The 19,000-nt window shown below is 44.4% G+C and overlaps 1 protein-coding gene across 1 annotated transcript in view; it reads left to right on the plus strand.

Annotated features, from left to right (window-relative positions):
* The window catches only part of RPUSD2 (RNA pseudouridine synthase domain containing 2), a 47,615-nt gene extending 30,753 nt beyond the window's left edge, over window positions 1-16,862 (plus strand). The window contains exon 3 of the mRNA XM_069637558.1: window positions 15,876-16,862. Coding sequence (XP_069493659.1) covers window positions 15,876-16,748 — 873 coding nt within the window. The 3' untranslated portion in view covers window positions 16,749-16,862. The remainder of the gene's footprint in view (window positions 1-15,875) is intronic.
* The last annotated feature ends 2,138 nt before the right edge of the window (window positions 16,863-19,000 follow it).

Here is a 19,000-nt window from a genome sequence, read left to right on the forward strand (position 1 = left end):
ACTCAAACAGTGGATATCCAGCAAGCATTTGTTAGTGTATATGTATTTATGTATGTGGCAGATTGACATTTTTACCCCTGCTAAAGGTAATGGTGGGCTTCATAACCCTTTCACCTGCCATGTGAATCTGTTGACCCCCCCCCCCCCCCCATCTTGAAATGATCAGTGACTTTTGATTGGTGGCAGAGTTTCCATCCTTTGACTATCGCTAGGATGAGTCCTGAAGCACTGAGAGGAAACGTTAATCTAAAGACAACCCTGTTGAAGCTCTTCTGTGGCCTCTTGCCCAGGTTCACACTCCAAGGGAAATCACTGCTGGGGTCTGGAGATGCCTGCCTGTGGTCTCAAGACACCTTCTTGCTGAGCTGGCTAGGGAACTGTGAACTGTGCTCCCTCGCCGGTTGCTTTTCTTTAACTGCAAGCTTTCTATCGTCCTTCTCCCGTATGTTAGGGAGAATTCTCCAAAATGGCTAATTTCCTTTACCTACTGAGTCCCTCAGCAGCTTTACTGGATTTCTGGGGTTTATTTTTTTCACATGGTAAGGGTGCACGTCTTTTTCCCACTCTTACATGTGTTTTGCTGTGTTTTTTAGCATTTGTGTGATCTTGGGCTCTGGAGCCTCACCTACTCCATGGGCATCCTTTTTTGTGTTACCAGCACCTTCAGGGCAGTGACACAGGGTTGTCTTTCAGACTTCCCACTCACTCAATTTTTCTGGGACTGACTACTGTCTCCCAGAAACATGTAAAGTTGCCATTAACTTTAGTAGTCTCTTTAAACCACAGACCCAGTACACCCCATCTTACATGGAGTATTGGAAAGGGTTAATTCTTATCCCTTTTTGTCTGTTTCTCTTGGAGCACTGTTTCGCTCCCTTTTCATCAAAACTTGGCTGGTGGCAGTTGTAACTACCCTATTTTTCATACCGCGGTTATCTTAACCATGGTATTGTTTTAGGCTATTTTATTAGCCTCGAACATAAACCTGCTTGACCAAATATAGTTTAGTTTATTTCGGCTCCGGCTGGGTTTATTCCCCATTTCTTTTTGTAAAAGTCTTTCTCATGTTTTACTCTGCGCGCCAAACCAGGTTTGGTCCCTTTGTTTGCCGTCTCTTCGCAGGCTTCTGCACAGAAGCCCTCCTTAAGGTGCCTGAAAGTCTTGGTAGGCAGGGTGTGAGGGAGGGGTCTTGGGACCCATGCCATGGGTTCCCTTGGTAACCCAAGTCGAACTCCTGTTTGATTGGATGGGGGACTGTCCTTGCCAGGACAGCCACCCTGCTGTGTGATTGACAGCCAGGCTGTGTGAATGGGGGCAAACTGCATAAAAAGCAGGTCTCTGGGACTGGAAAGGCAGTCGCCACTGGAACGAAAGAACCGACGAGGAGCTGACAGAAGAGGATCCCTACAACGACTGAACGCCCGGTGAAGCCCTGCTGCAGGTCCGAATCTTCAGAATCCGACAACAAGAGAGGATCCTCCAGGAATCTTCTTCCCTTGAGCTGGTGGGACCAACCAGTTCGCCCAAACTTCAAGCCAGGACCCCTCCTCTGGTCGAATTCGCTGTACAGAGCTACAGTGGGCCGGATAGCCAGGAAGGTCAGACCCGGCTTGGGTTTTAAGGAGTGCACCTTTTATTTGTTGCTTTGCTCTGCTGCTGGTTTCTTCGCCGGGTAGTGCAGGACCCTCCAGTCTTCCTACTTCTTGTCAGTCCGACATTCGCTTCAGGAACCGTGAGCCTGCAGGAACTACCAGGAACGTTCGCCTCAGCTACAATTCCCTCTTCGTTTTAAGGTACTGTGCAAATCCGGTTGTTCGTTTCGTCCAGCCGTGAGGAAAGTGTGTGAGATCTTTCTCTAATTCGAGGGCTTGTCCTTCTCTTTGAACTAACTTTTTTGCTGACCAACTCCGTCCGGAACTCATGGCACAAATTTACCGCAAACTACCCTTAACTGTGTGACCTTGAGCTAAAGACTTTTGACCTAGTGACTTTGGCCCTAAGCCTTTTTTTACCTGATTCGATCACTGTAGTTCCTCTTGCTCAATTGCCCTGAGTACTTACCTGTTGGTGTGGTTCAATTTCTATTAACTTTGTCTTTCCCTCCCTTTTAAATTGCTGGAGTGCCATTTTGCTCCCACTTCATTTTGTGAGCTTAACTTGTCTGGAACGTATTGGGAGTGGTGTGGTGTATTAAGAGTGTGATTTTTAAACTGCTTTAACTTAGTGAAATGTTATACAACTGAAGAGTAAAATAAATGTCTATTCTTTTGCTTGAAAACCTTGAGTCAGTGTTTGTTTGAATCATAGTAATTGCTGTCCTTTGTGTAACTATTTGATACTTCTCACTTACTCTTGAGATAAGTCTGGCTGCTCAGCCATCGCTACCACTTTAACTGTGTAGTACAGGCTTGTACCAAAGGTAAATTTGTACTGTCACTTGTAGTCTTAATTGTGTGTGGTGTTCCCAAAGGGTACTGCATATAATTCTGCCTAAAACTGTGGAATTCAATACAGTGGTATACGCTTCAGTGATCAAAATAAGGATTTGATTAGCAGTAGGTAAAAACAGCTCCTGTGCATCCAGCATCATCCAGTAAGCAGGAGCCACCTCTGAGGAACCAGGCAAAATAATATAGCTTGACACAGGTTTGAATCCCATATAAGTTTTTGTTAATCAAATATGGGCCTTTAAGCTTTAAATGCCTTCTGACTCTTACTGCTTTAAATTGTCCTAATGCTCATTTATACACATTCCCAAACATACAGAATTCATTTCACATAGGTATGTTTGAATGGTGCCAGTTGGCTTGTGGAGCCAAATGTAGCTTCTGATAGAGCCCGATTGGCTTGATACCAACCAACAGCTACTGGGCTATTGCCTGGAGATAGATGGCTCCCAGCAATTTCGGACCGCTTTAGGACTAGCATCATTGATGGTGTAGGGCCAGTGCAGGATGTCCCTAAGGAAGCTTAGATTAGGCGTTTGCCTTTGGACCCTCACTGTTTGAGAAGTCAGACCGTAGACAGTGGTGAGTAACAATCACTATATACTGGCGTGGGCAGTAGGGACACCTGGGTTAGGGAGGGAGTGATGTATTTAAGACAAGACCAAAAGAGAGGGAAAGCCCTTAAGTGAGTCTCTGCACCCTCTTTTTCCAGCCCGGTGCTTTACATTGTGAAATGTAGCACTATGTTCAATCTTCCTATCGTTCAATTGAACATGCTGCACATTGTCACCTTTTTTTAAAATTCAAAACTAAAACTTACATTTTTCTGACATATTTGTGACAGCACACACTTTTTAGTTTTAACCATACAATTCTAACAAAATAGGAAGACCCATGGTCACTTAATAATTGTGCTGTTGGACCACAACCTTCTTTCTCATCATCAATTTTTAAAGTTTGGCTATTGTGTGGTGCTGTAAGCACTGCTTATAAGCTGAAACTATTGGCATGGGACGTGAAGATGGGATGCAAGTAGCAACTTGCAGCCTCTGTGGGGGGGTGGTGGGGGGTGTCATTGGCTTTTTACCCACCTATTGGCCACCCATGCCATGGAATTCCCTATGCCCAATCCCACCCCGTACTTGTCCCGCCGTCTATCCTTCTTTCCACCCCCACGGCCCATAGGTCCCCACTCTGGGATCCTGTTGGGATAGTTCTGCTTTTAAGGGGATACCGGTGTTATTTTTAAGCAGTCTTCTACTTCCAGCAGTTAATGGCCCAGTTGCAGTTTTAAACCAGCTAATGGAGTAATACAAATGTTGTAGCCAAGTTTGCCTTCAGTCGCTTGATTTATAAGCTATATGTATGTCCTTGCTTCTTTTGATTGCACTGAACTTAAACCAGCATTGTCAAAGCAAACAGATTTAGATTTGCTATGGCATAGAAGCATTTACCCCCCCCCCCCGGATACAATCATACTATATAAACAATAGAATCCCCTGCCTCTAGGGTGAAAACACCAGACTTCCAACCAATAAACTAATATAAAATATTATTAACACCCAATGCCATCGATGTCAAAATTCAACATGGTTATAATTTTTTTTATATCTTACAAAAATGTTTAGAATTTTTTTTCCTCATCAACCTATGAGTTTGCTTTTTGTTATTCATTTGTCCAAAATGTATCTCCTGTATAATGCTGCCTCATTTTGTCATTTTAAACTTTAAGATAATTTGGCCAACTTCCATCACCACACCAAGTGAACAGTGTCTAAGTATTGCACAATCTACTCCTAAACTATACACATTCCATCTTTTGTAGGCCATATAACTGGATCATATCCTACTGCCCTTTGACCCTCACATGTTTCCGTTGTTGTGGCTTGGAACATTCCTCTGGGCGCTGTATCTTATATAGATCTTCCACTGTGCATATAATGGAACTGCTTCCTAAAACTTCATGAGTGGTGTTTTTCTCAATCGTGGCCTTCTAAAAAAAGATCCAGCCAACGCACCAAGACTATGCAACTGCGGGGCAGAGCTCTTCTCTTTGAACAGTTGCCTGGTGTTGGTTTTCAATTAATCCTTCTTCTCAGGAACATATTCTCTATTTACTCTTAATTTTTAATTTCTTTATTGTATTATTGAAAGAGCACCTGCTCCTCAGTTTTAAAAATGCCAGAACGGTTTTAGGGGGTGAAGAGAGGACTGCATCGTATCTGCCTCTGCATGATGAATCGAGACCTCCAAGAATGGTGTTCGTATTCATCCACCGCCCCACTTGCTCTGAACCGGTTGGATCTTAAATGATATACATTTTGGACAAATGTAATAACAAAAAGCAAACTCCTAGGTGAATGATTATTCTATTTTTAAAAGAAATAATCAACATGTTGAATTTTGACATTGATGGTATGGGGTGTTAATATTTTATATTAGTTTATTGGTTGGAAGTCTGGTGTTTACTTTCTATAATCTAAACCATTCCTTTTCAACAATACTGTACATAATGGTATGCAAAGAGCAGGGTGGCAAGGTACAGCCAATAAGATTATAGCAGAAGATAAATTGATGATCGCGATCCTGTACGAAGGCACACAGAACACTCATTTAAAGAGGAAAGAAGATACCATAAGAACCAAGACACACAAGGGTGGAGGATTGGTCCTGGGTGGCTGGTACTCTTCAACCACATATCCTCTGCAGACCCGAACAGTCGGCCCGCTGTTATATCGTGGAACACTAGAGGCCACTCTCCTTATGGGGAGGAAGATGGGTTGGGTATAATGATGGAGGGTTGTGCTGTTGTAGGGTTGCAGGAAACCTTGGCAACAGAGCCGATTATGTTTGATGGAAGATAACACCAAGATACCGAGGGGTCCAAAGAAATGCCAAAAGGTGGGTTGATTCTGAATGTGCTCCACTCCTTTGACATCGTAAAAATTGAGGTGGGAAGTGAATATCTGTTAATTGGTCCGATTACTGTAAATCCCTTTGGTAATTGATATGATATGGCATTTATAACACGCCTATACACAAGTGTTTCAAAGCGCGACGAGACAAGGGAGGGGGAACAGAGGGAAGACCGAGACCACGATCTTACTAAGCCAGGTGACCTTGAGATCGCGCAAGTTCAGGGGAGGGGGAAAGGGAAAGTGCGGGTAGGAGGAGGGGGCAGTGCAATACATAGGATCAACAGTAAAAAATAAATAGAATAAATAAAAACAGTAGGTAAAAGTGCAGCCAGCTAATGGCAAGTGCAGGGGTAAGTACAGACATCAAGTGTCAAGAGCTGGTTAGGACTCTAACGATACAGAATCAGCCCCCAAGTGCAGGGGTTGCCTGGGAGGCAGTACAGGTGTGCAGCTGGCAGGGAAGGGGACCTGGGCCTCAGACCAGAGGGTAGCCAGGTGACCAGTGCAGTTTCAGTCAGGAGTTCAGCAGGGGAGAGGAGGAGAGAAAGCAGAAGCAAAGAGGAAGGTATTGAGGTGCTTCCGGAGATGGTTCTTCTCAAGCTTTAGGGCGGCAGGGAGGCTGTTCCAGAGGGAGGCCCCAGCCGAAGAAAGAGATCTACTACCAACTTGTTGCTTTGAGAAACGACTGACCCTGAGGGAATTGGAGGCAGATGAGTGAAGAGCTCGAGAAGGAAGATCTTTAGGAAGAGAGAGTTGGATGTATTAAGGCCCCAGAAGGACTTGTGGATGATGCAGAGGGTTTTGAACTTAATCCTTGCAGCCACTGGGAGCCAGTGTAGAGATTTTAGTCGCGGAGAGATGCGATCCCTGGGCTTGAGGCCAACGACAAATCTGGCAGTCCTGTTCTGGATGAGTTGCAGAGGGTGGAGAGTAGAAGCAGGCAGATTTAGAAAGAGGCTGTTGCACTAATCCAGCCTAGAGAGAACCAGAGCTCTGGAGACAGTGAGCTGCTGGGGGAAGGAGAGGAAAGGAAGAATACCTCTGAGGAGGTGCAGCTGGTAGTGTGACTTCTTAGAGACGTCGGAGATGTAAGGAGAGAAAGAGAGTGGAGTCGAAGATGACCCAGAGGTTTTTGGCCTCACAGGTGGGAGAAGGAAGAGGGCCAAGAGAGGCTGGCCAGAGAGCGACAGGAAAGGAGGGAAGCAGGTGTGCCGATAAGGAGAATCTGTCTTGCTGGCATTAAGGCAGAGATCATTGGCGGCACACTACTCCTGGATAGCGGACAGACCGTCAGAGATGAGAGAAGAAGAGGTGCCAGAAAGGAGCCAAAAAATTAGCTGAGTGTCGTACGGATAGCACTGAAAGTTGGGTCAGAGAGTGGCAATGCGGTGGGCAAGAAGTGGCGGATATTGCTTGAACAGCCAGGGAGAGGGGTTAGAACCCTGGGGAACACCACAAGTAGAGATGGAGGAGAGGAAGGACCCAAGTTGGACCTAGGAGGGTCGATCAGAGAGGAAAGGGGTCAGCCAGACCAGGGCCTGATTGTTGATACCCAGGTTATCGTTGAGCAGGATGGCATTGTTGACCGTTTCAAAGGCAGAAGAGAGATCAAGTAAGATGAGGACAGAGGGGGTATTGGAGTCGAGGTTGGAGAGCAGGTCTTCTCACGGGTGTTCAGGAGAGCAGTTTCCGTGCTTCTGGCAGCTCTGAAGCCAGACTGATGGTCATGGAGACAACCAACCAATTCAGTGTGAAGATTAAGCTGGGAGATGGCCAGCTTTTGCAGGAGGTTGCCCAGGAAAGGAGTGATGGAGATTGGGCGGTAGTTAGCAGGGCAGGAGGGGTCGGCTGAGGGTTTCTTAAGAGGGTGCACAAGGGAGTGCTTCAGGGGAGGGAAGGGAAGACTCCAGTGGTGAAGGAGTGGATGCAGAAGTCAGCCAAAGCAGGAGCCAGGGTTTCAATGTGGTCCTTGATGGTTTTAGAGGAACCAGGTTCGACATAAATAAAACCTCATCTGGGGAGAACAGGGGAAGTCAGAGAATGAGGGAGGAGAGGTGGCCACAGAGGAAGAGCGGGGAGAAGAGGTAGGAGGAGGGGAGGAAGAGAGAGGGGACAGGATGTCCTGAGGTTTGGAGATGAAATGAGAAGCCAGGGCCATGCAGAGGCCCTGGGAGGGGACAGGCGAGGTAGAGACTGCAGCAGGATTGCGGATTTTAAAGAGTTCGGCCGAGTTGTTGGATGCCGCAGAGACACAGGCTTGGATGAGGGCTCTCTTCTTGGTGTGGACAGAGAGCCGGTATTGCCTTTGGAGCAGGCAGCAGGCCAGTTTATCAGAGGATGTACAGGAAGCACGCCATTTCCTCTCCCTTGTGTTTAAGGGTGACAAGGTCTAAGTCATACCAGGAATTACACTTGGCTTTGGGCTTCAAGCGGATCCTCAGAACATCAAGTATATCAGATATTGCAGAGTAGAGCATTGAAAGGGCTGTGTCAGGGTGTGAATCACCCGAAGGGGGGTGAGAGGGGGATTGAGAAAGTGGTGGCGAAAACCTCAACTGACAGACGCTAATGGGTCGGATAACCAAGAAGGTAGGTGGCAGTGCTGGAGTTGTCTTGGCCTGAGGGGTGGAGAGAGTGAACTGGGAGGAAAGGAGAAAGTGATCACTCCAGGAGAAGAGGAGTGGTGAGAGGAATAGAAAGGGGAAGGTATGTAGAGATCAGAAGATCCAGAGTGTGCCCTGCAGAGTCGGGCCAGAGGGGAGGATAGAGAGTGAGTGAGAGAGAGAGTTGCAGAGGTCTCGAAAGAGTCCAGAGGAAGGACGGGAAGCATCCAGGTGGATGTTGAAGTCTCCAAGAAGGAGGAGTTGAGTGGTTGAGACCAGGAGGGAAGAGGAGAGGTCAGCCCACTCGGAGAATAAGGAGATCTGACCAGGTGGCCCATAGATGGTAGCCAAAGTAAGGGAATGGCTAGGAGAGAGAGAAAGCCTGCAATGAGGCATTCGAAAGAGGAGTAGGCCTGTGTAGGAATGACAGAGGCAGTAATCTACTCGGGGAAGAACAGGGCTACACCCCTTCCGGAACAATTAGACCTGGGCGCCGAGAGGATCTTGTAGCTGCCTGGGAGGAGAGTGTCAAAGCTTGTGACAGAGCTGGCCGTGAACCATGTCTCAGAGAGACTGAGGACATTGAGGTCAAGTTCTTTGAGGAGGCGGCAGATGTCAGAGGAGTGTTTGACAGCTGAGCAAGTGTTTAGTGGCAATATGGAGAAGGTTCCGGGGAGGGGTAAAATCAGAGGTATGCCCTGCTGAGGTGTAGAAGAAGCACGAGGGGGGGGGGGGCAGAAGAGGAAGGAGGAGAGGGCAAGGTAGCCGAGGGGGAGGCAAGGAAGCTCTGGAAGGAAGAGCGGACAGCAGGAGAAGATAGGAAATTGATGAGGCGTGAGAAGCGTCTGTCAAAGAGGAGAAGGTTGGCCTGAGGGCCTTGGACCAAGACGGTACTATTCAGGCAAACATTAATGATGACCTTAGAGGAGTGGAAGGTGGCCAGGAGAGCCTCCCACTGGGTGCCACCATTAATAGGAGGAGTAGAGAAAGGAGAAAGCACAGAGACCATATGGAGAGTCCATAGTTCTGGCGAGGGAACGACAAAAATAATATTTGTGAGGGCTTGCCTGGAGGAAGCACTGGTATAGGTGTTGTTAGGGAGAATTCTCTCTTTAAGCTGAATTTCCTAACCTAGTGAGTCCCCCAGCAGCTTTGCTGGATTTCTGGAGTTTGTTTTTTTCTCCTGCCAAGAGTGAGACTCTTTTTCTCCCACTCTTGGACATGATTTATGGTGTTCCTTTGACTGTTAATGTGTTTTATGGGCTATGGGGTCCTTTACTCCATAGGATCTCATGTGTTTTTACTATGTGTGTTACACAGCACCCTCCGTGCAGTAACACAGGGGTGTCATAGTGACACCCCACCATAGACTCCATACCCTGGGACTGACTACTGCAGAAGTGGACGGATATACATTGAACAAAATGGGGGGGAGAGCCGATCCCTGGGTAACTCCGCAGGAGAGTAGACCAGGAAGAGAACATAAAGCGGGCAAAGATACTGACTTGGTCCGATTGGATAAAAAAAGCCTGGAACCAGTCAAGCACTTGACCTGAGATACCAGTGTCGGACAGGCGAGTGAGGTGGTCGACCGTGTCAAACATGACCGACTGATCTAGCAGCAGTACCGCACCTACCCCACCCTGATCGACCAGCCGAGAAAGATCGTTCATTACAGAGTTAAGGACAGATTCCGTTCCTCTTCTGGGGCAGAAGCCAGATTGAAAGGGATAAAAAAAAAAACAGAAGACTCTAGAAACGAAGAAAGAATAGGGGAGACAACAGCCTCAAGGACCTCCACATAGAAGAGAATCAGGGAGATAGGTCGTTAGTTAGCCATTACCTCTTGGTCAAGGGATGGCTTCTTAGGAAGAGGAAGCACGAAAGCATGTTTCAGTTGACTAGGAATCGAGCCAGTTTGAAAAGAGTCATTAATAGCCGCGGTAATATGGGGAAGTATCTCATTAACAGCATCTTTGATCAGAGTAAGCGGAATGCCGGAGAGGCAGATTTAAGGCCCTTAATAACCTTAAGTATCTCCGGATCAGAGAACACGGGAAAGGAGGACCACTGGGCAGTAGGCGCAGGCAGCCAAGGGAAACGGAGAAGAATGCCAGTGGCGGGGGCTGCTTTAGCAATGTCAGCACCAATAGTTTCAATTTTGGAGGAAAATTAAGATGATAGCGAGTCGCACAGGGCTTGGGAAGGAGTAATCGCAGAGCCTGTTTTAAGCAGAGCAGATAGAGAGCTGACTAGTTCAAAGAGGGGCTTGGGCTTGTTTATAGCAGCTTGTACCTTGGCCCCAAAAAAGCCTTCTTAGCTAGAGACATAGCCTTATGATGGTCAGAGAGCGCATTACGAAACATGAGCTTTGCCGATGGCAGATAATCCAATCTCCAGTTCCTTTCGGTTTGTCTGTAGGTTAGTTTTTTAGCTTAAGCTCGTCAGAGAACCACGGCTCCGATCTATGCTTGGTTCCTTTAGACAGTCTGAGGGGTGCCAGGGAGTTGGCTACCTCAGAGAAGATGTTCTCGACTAAGGTGAGGGTAGGAGAACTAACAGGCGCATGGATAAAAGGTGGAGCATATGAGCACACTACGAGCAAGGCAGCCTGCAGAGCAAGGCAGATATTCTAGGACAGCGGTTCAAGAGGAGGAGAAAGGCGGCGAGAACCAAAGGGATGACGAGGATAGAAGTGTCCTTGCCCTTTTCAACCCAGATCCGCGGAGCCTCTGTGAAAGTAATCATAAGACCTCGAACAATAACCAGCGTGTGGTGCAACAGATTTCAATGGTGCACAGAGCCCTCCTGCGCTGATCACCAATGCTGGGACCGACGCTTGCTACTATGGTATCGTCCTTAACTCCAGAGACCAGAAAAGCTAAGCAGTTAATCACAGCCGATGAGTCTGAGGGAGAACCAATATTAAACCGAACTGTGTTGAGCAAAGGTTACAAATGGCAACATAAGGTGAACTACAGAACAAAGATGTGTGTTACTGAACTGTTAAAAGGGCACAAAAAGACCAGCAGAAGAGTGGTCCGGCACCATGTGGGTGCTCACTCGAAAGACTCTGGCTGGTCCCCTTTTTGTTGAAACTACTGATACCAGATGGCCTTAGGAGAGCCCAACGGAAAAGGTCAAAGTGGTCATACAAGGGTCGAGTAAAACCCATTGTTCAGCCGAAAGTCTTTGACACGTAACTAAAAGGAAAACTAAGGGAAGTTAATCCCATAGCATGAAAAAGCAAAGGGAACTGAATTGGCAAATGTTAACCCGGCTGAGGAATGCCTGCAGAACGGGGGACACCATAACCCCATGAAAATTGTATTGACCGGAGTGAACCTGACTGAAGAATTTCCACAGTGACAGATTGTTTAAAAAGACATTGAGACTTGTGAATGCAAAAGGTGAAATCTTTTGAGTAAGACCCCTATTGAACCCAACAGAGGCAGGCTAACATTCCAGAATAGAGGGATCCAGGGTTGAAAAGTCATCACCCTAAGTACTTACTGAAAGGAACGTTTGTTTTGGTATTTTGAACACATCAGGTCCTTGGAGGAAAGACTTTTTGTAGAAAAGTGGCTTGACCACAGAAGGTTGCGATATGCGTGAAAGTAACTGTAGCCTCGTGCTGGGGAAGCCCGAGAGTGTGCTGTGCTCAGGAGTCCCACCTTGTCCCGTACTAAAAACATAGGGAAGGGAGTCCCCCCGGCTATAACGTCCTGACTTATAATTTGTGAACACTTCTTCTTTTCTTGTGAACATTATCCCACACTCCTTTGTACTTAGCTTTGTATTGGCAATCGTTTTTTTCAGTATAGGCCCTTTTATTTCACAAGATGCCACTAGGACTGCCTTTATTATTATTTTGATGGTCGTAGCTTGCTCCCGTCTTAGATTTAGATTAGGCGTTTTTCCAACCCATTCATACAGTTTAATAAACACCCTTGAACTGTGATCACTTTTGTCTGTCTTTACTGTTGCCACCATGTGTTCCTTACAATGATGATAGAGACTGTTGCTGGCTTAGGTTTTGACAAAGTTTACAACTTACCATGTTTAATGGTACGATTAACGGTGATATACCAGGGTCAGTACCATGAGTTTCTCGATGTTGGACTTTTTGCTTTGAGTCGTCCCAGTGTTTTTGCTATGTTACAAGCTTTATAGTGGAGCCACGTGAAGAAAGTGATCACTACCCCTTGATTCTAAGCAGTGTATCGCATGAGGCAAAAGAAGATTGAGATGAAACGGGGGATATTGAGCTTAACATAGCAGGCAACTACCTTCAGTAGAGACCGGGAACTATGACAAAAACTAATGACATTGTTTTAGTGTAAGGATTGCAGTTCCTTAAATATATTGATGTGCGAAAGGCAGCAACTCGCCTACCTTCCCGGACTACGGAAGAAAACGATAGTGAAATTAAAGCTATTTCTTTGATTGCCCAATTTGAAAACCATTTAGCACAGGTTATGGAGCATTGCTTACCGAAAACAAAAAAAAGCAATGCCTAGTAGGTGCTATAAACTTGCTCCAAATGGCTATGTAAAACATAAGCACACATGATCTGGGGCAGTGCTCCAGATCAGATTTGGAAGTGGGAGTATTTTACTCCCTTTTTTTTTTTAAAGTTGGGAGTAAAACTATTTTGATGGGAGTAAAAATGCAAGTCCAATTCCCAATGAGAGTATTTTAGAAGTGAGTAAAAATATATTTTAACTGAAAAGGGGAAAAGTTTTGTAATGTTTATTTCTTTGCAGCTAGTTATTCACGCACATTGGAAGAATAAATGTTATCAGGCAGGTAAAATAGTAGTTTCTTCCTGTGGTACTATGTGCACTACTGGTCCAAACATATCCATGGAGCTGTGAGGGTGAAAGCAGGGATGCAAGATTCTGCATGTCATTTTCTGATTTTTATTGGGAGTATTTCTACTTCCTATTTTTTTTTTTTTTAGAGTGTTTGCCAATTTTTAGGGAGTTAAAGTGGCCGATACACCCCTTTTCTGTATGGCTGATGAGGGGATACGGGATAAAAAAAGGTCCCTGAGAAACTAGATTAAAGAGATCATGCGGGTTGATGCATATTCTTTGGAGATCATAACGAGCATTAAGGGTGCTAAGCGGGAGTATAGAAATTGGCTACAAAACTGGGGAATCCCTGCTGGTCTTTTAAATCTGATAGCTCTTCCGTATCAAAACACAACCGTTAAAGTTAGACTTGACCAGGTGGGACGTCTTAGAGTCCATCCCTACATGTACAGGGTTGAAGCAAGGGTGCATTCTTCCCACAATGCTTTTAATTGTATCTTGCAGACCTGTCTGATTATTTTCGAGAAGCTGAACTCTTTCCCCTGAAATTGGGAGGTGAGGGGGTAAGACACCTTGGCTGGGCTACCAGGATGCCCTCCTGCCAATGGATTTATTCCTTTGTTTAAATGATACACGCTCGAACACACTCCCCTGACGAGTTTTTCCCTTTCCCCTGCAGCACCTATTCCACCCCGTGCAGCACTTCGTCCTGATGAAGGCCGTACATATGCTGGGACATAATTGGTCCACCTAAACGGCCGAAACACCTTGGTGTAGACGCACCCCGAACAACAGTGCATTGTCACTGTCCACTACCAATTGTCAATTCACGAACCCCTTTTTTTCTGTTGTTGCTTACTTTGTCTAATTGTGTTGTTTTATACTGAAGTATATGAATCACCATAACAAACTATGTATTTTGATTGAGTTTGCGTTACTTACACGACTGTTGTGTCAAACTATGTGACCCCATGTGTTTGTAAATATATCCTATAAGCCTGTACGGTTGGTTTCATTAAACCGTGTGATGTTATGTTATTTGGAGAACTGTTCACTCTATGTTGATTTTTTCAACTGCATAGATAAACAAACTATTATTTTCTCCAAACAACAAAAAAAGTGAGTTTCTTTCTTTTTCTCCTTTAATGCAGAGGGTAATAAGGGATGAAACCGTGTGTTTTCATTAGAGCACTCTTCTTTGTACCTATTCAATTGTAATTTTTGTCTTAAAGTAACCCTCCTGGGTAGAATAGGTCCATAACCAGGAGCCCATTTTTTGAATCTCCTGCCAATAGATACAACTCCCCTGGGATTGCAGGTACTTATTGACAAGCTGGCCACATTTGCTAACATACATAACTTAAAGATGAATATTAGACAATATAACAAAGAAAAAGTATATGTGGATATTAAATGGCAGTAGCATGGAATGTGTTGCAGCATACAAATATTTGTTCATTGACCAACAGCTTTCATGGAGATCTCAACTAGAACATCTGGGGGGACTGTGGCCAAAAAATAAGTCGGGTGGGGGGGAGGAGGGGCCTCAAACATTATGCAGGTTATTCTGTTGACGCTGTGATTCAGGCAAAGGTTGTGCAAACATTCTACAACTCCTTATGTATTCTGGGCTACTTTTAAGGTAAAATAATTGAGGGGGGGGGGGAGAGTCTAGCTGCCTCAGATTGTAGCTTAATTTCCACAAGAACCTGTCCATTGAATATTTAGTTCTTGGACTTTCTCTTCCGGGCAAGAAGGGTCAGATATTATAGGAGATTGGCCAATGTTGAGGATCATACTCTTTTAAAATATTTAGCGATAGAGGCGAGCATAAAGAAGGAACTTTCCATAAGAACTCTCCTCTCCACCATGGTGAACGAGACTACTGCATGGAGTTGCAGATTAAGGTTTGAAATAACCAAGATCCCAGAGTGTAGACTAAAAGAATTATTGAAGGTAGAAATCAATAGTGTAGACAGGCTGCCGAACTGGTTGAACCTAGCAACTTGGAGTAGCTCTCAGAACTACTTACCGGAGGAGTCTACTCTGGGAAAAATGGCTAGGTATGTTGGGAAATCTCCAAATTCCCTTTTGAGGGTTGAATATGCCCTTGACGTGCTGGATGCTTGATGTGGGATCCCTAGGAGTGACCAAAAGTGCAGATTCTGCAAGCAGGTACATTTGAAGACCACGAGACAGCATCTTGTACTTTGCCCTTTTTTAAAAAAATCAGAATAGATTCAGAGCATTTAGGGTGGTGGGAAATCGTAATGGGGAAGCTTGAGTTACCCACGAAGCATGCGACTATTTTATGAGAGGAGAAGATATCCCCTTGATATATCACTACACAATTTTTTGGGTAATTATAAAAGAAAGACTTGAGAATATCAATAAGGGATGTTAGACTGATGGGTTGATTGTGTATGGGATGACGGGGTACCATGAGACAATTGACATTTCCCGTCAATCCCTTTCTAATTACCCTTTTATATTATTTGTGTGTGTGGTGGATTTTACTCCTGAATATAAGATTTTGTAATGGTGATCACGAAACGTGGTATTTTAACTATGTGCTGTTATTAAGTCATTATTTGGCTGCTTAAATAACAATAAAAAAATACTTGTTGTGCGTTCACTTCCAGGGACAGAACAGAAAAAATGTACTACACACTGCCAATTCCATGTCACGAAGGCTAGAGTCTGGTACTCACTCATTGCCTTTTCAGCAGACCTTCATCTCTAATAGTTGAAGCTGATTCAGCATCAACTGAGTAATCCATGTCATCTTTTTATCTATCTTGCGCAGCTGTCGTAAATCCTTCAAGCAAGTGTATCTGCTGTTATCCATTATGCTCCAGTTCAGAACAGCGAACCCATATTCGGTGACCTCGGCCTCCTTATGTTCTGTTTTAGCTATTACACTTACTAATTGTAACCTGTTCACAATCCGAAGATGGAATGAAGCCCCTTTGTTCTTACTTAGAGTATCCCTTTGAAATCTTACCGAGGAACTGATAGAAGGCCTACTAGTATTCATCTTTTTGCTACCTTATGAAAAGTTGTAATTTTAATTCTAATCTTTTTCTGCAGCTGGAGAAGGAGTATGTATGCCGTGTACGTGGAGAGTTTCCCGAAGGTGAACTGGTCTGTGAGGAGCCTATTCTGGTTGTATCTTACAAGGTCGGAGTATGCAGAGTTGACCCTAAAGGCAAGGCTTCTAAAACTGTATTCCAAAGACTCAGTTACAATGGAAAATCCAGCGTTGTTAAGTGCTTTCCACATACTGGACGCACACACCAGATAAGAGTTCATTTACAGTTCTTGGGTCATGCAATTATCAATGACCCAATCTACAATACAGATGCTTGGGGTCCCAACAAGGGAAAAGGTGGGAAACTTGATAAAACTGACGATGAGCTTCTTAAGGCATTGGTAGAGGAGCACAGATTAAAGCAGAGCCTGGATGTCTTGGATCTGCCAGAGGAAGAGCTGAAGTTTGTGCTAGACAGCACACACACTGTAAACCCCGTGGCTTGTGCACTGCCTACAAAGGACCTACCAGATCAGAATGCAGCTGGCATTTTGGACAGGAAGTGCTCTCAACCTGAACACCCACTGCTTACAAAGGACCTACCAGATCAGAATGCAGCTGGCATTTTGGACAGTAAGTGCTCTCAACCTGAACACCCACTAGCGACCCCTAGTTTATGCCAGGTCTCTGCCAACCAAATAGACCAATGTAAAACTGGAACCATAGGGGATGCTTTAAATGAGGAACAGGACGGTTCAATGGGTCTCAAAGATCCTTTGTGTGGAGAATGCAAGTTGACAAGGTCTGACCCCACACCCAAAGATTTGGTGATGTATCTACATGCACTGCGCTACAAAGGTGCACTCTTTGATTATTCTACCAAAATGCCTGACTGGGCATTGGAAGACTGGCAGGAGGATGGAGAACTCTGATAGAACTGGTCTTTCTGATTCAATTTCTTTGGGAAGAGTCCGAAACTGTTTGTTCTTTTATATGGATTGTAAACAATTCAGTATATTTTATTTGAATAAAATAAATTGCTTCTAGTTCAGCACTTTATATGATGCCCAAAGGTACGCGAGTGGTTGCAATGAATCTTAATTTAATTGGGACATGCATGCATAGACTTACCCATCTCCTCTTCTCTGTTTAAGTTCTGCATCTGTTTGAAACTTGGCATTAACTATGTTGTAAGGCCTCTCTGCATGTTCACTGTCATTTCTCTATTCAGAGCTGATGGCAATCTGTGTAACATTACCAGAATACATCATGATCTTGTAACGATAAACCATTTCCTAGGTACTGGAAGCCGCCATTCAATCTTCCGCTGCCCACCATTTCAAAGGCTGAGAATATGCACAAAGGGTGACCAATGTTTTTTTTTTTTTTATTCTGTCTGATAGTATCATGGAGCTTCTAAGATTCAGACTGCTCCGCCAGGTTTGCAGAAAGATCTGTTTGGTTCTGCACAGTTCAAATACTAATATGCTAAACATAGAAAAGGCATCAATATTTGAAGTGTAGTGCATGGTCTGTGCTAAATATTTTTTAAGGGAATCATTTGAAACTTTTTTTTTAAGTGCAGCCGTGAATTACTATTTGTTTGTTTGCTGACTAAATGTTTGGTGGGGCAGGAAGATGGGTACTTCCTACACTAATCAGTCTCGTTTGCGAACACGTTAACTCTCCTACTCAGCAAGTACTTGACAAGACAAACGGAGCACAGCCATATTCTCCCTCGTACTTTGCCTGCACACGTTGGCACTTCAAGCTCAGTTCGTTTGGAACATAAAATCGGACTTCTTGCATGTACCCCCTCCCCCCCCATCTTTGATGGATAAACCCCACCACTGCTAAACAAGATTTACTGTACACTGTCATACCTGTTGCAACCACCTGAAGGTTCACTTAATGCTCTCCCTGGACACGTGTTTTCTCACTGCTATTCTCCTTTCCAAGAGCTTGTAATGTTAAGCAAAGTCTGATTGGAAAGTGCTTGGATCCTGATCTAAATGCCTTACCTTTTGTATTTGCTGGTGATTGCAGCCTATGTAACTACAGGGTTCTGAGCTGTACTTCCTTCCTACATTGTGGTCCCCTGTCCTCCCAAATGCCATATTTTGAGCACCCTAGCAAATGGTGATTTTGATTGTATGTGTTCAACTTGGTGTTATATGAAATGCTACAGTGCAAACAATCAGAATAGTGTATTCTGTACTGCTATTATTCTCTAATCTGCATGAATAACTAGGTGCAAAGAAAAATATATTACTAAAACATTTCTGTTAAAACATTTTTACTCCCTTATAAAATACTGTCCTTGGGAATTGGGCCTACATTTTTACTTAAATAAAAATAATTTTACTCCCAACTTTAAAAAATAGGGAGTAACATACTCCTGTTTCCGAATCCTATCTTGAGCATTGACTGGAACCCTTCAACAAATCAGCATGTGTCTTCTCTACAGAAAAAATATTCATGAATTAACATCAGCATTACCTAAAAACAATATATAGTACACCTGGTACTATGGTCATTTTTGGCTATAGCAACCCACCCCATTTACGATAGTGGAAACATGTTACAAAATTCGGATATATTTTTTTTTTCAGTTTAGTCAGGAATTCATGCTAATTTAATTGATGTACTACATATGTCCTGATTTGAGCTAGTGAAATGGGAGCTGTTGGCAAGAGGCCAGTGCTGGGTTGCAGGTTGTTTCGTCTTGTAAGGCCAACTTCAAGACAAGTGAAGTTAGTCAAGAATGAGGACGCGACAACCCCCCCCAGGGGAACCAGTTGGATTGGCTGTGTGCTTTTAACACACAGATCAAGGACTGCAAAACTACGCTGTGTATCTGGAGTGACCACTATTTGGTTTCATTTACAGTATTATTACGGGTACAACCTCCACAACACAATCCACATATTCAACTAAGCAGTAGGAACTTTAAAAATCTGGATAAAGAACAAATTCAGTCATGTTTAGATAAAATTAGGCTATCTTTTCATGAACAAGACAATTGCACAACACTGCTAGAAAAGTACACCAAGTGCTTATCAGAATTGGTAGAGCGCGAGGCTCTGCTGAAAACCATGCTAGTGAGAAAAACAATATCAATAATGGTTTTCTGCCGAACTCTCAACTATGAAGAAGGAAAAAAGGGCATTAGAAAGAAAGTGGA

This window comes from Ambystoma mexicanum, chromosome 14, assembly GCF_040938575.1.
Source record: "Ambystoma mexicanum isolate Mex_15411 chromosome 14, UKY_AmexF1_1, whole genome shotgun sequence".
NCBI lineage: Eukaryota > Metazoa > Chordata > Amphibia > Caudata > Ambystomatidae > Ambystoma > Ambystoma mexicanum.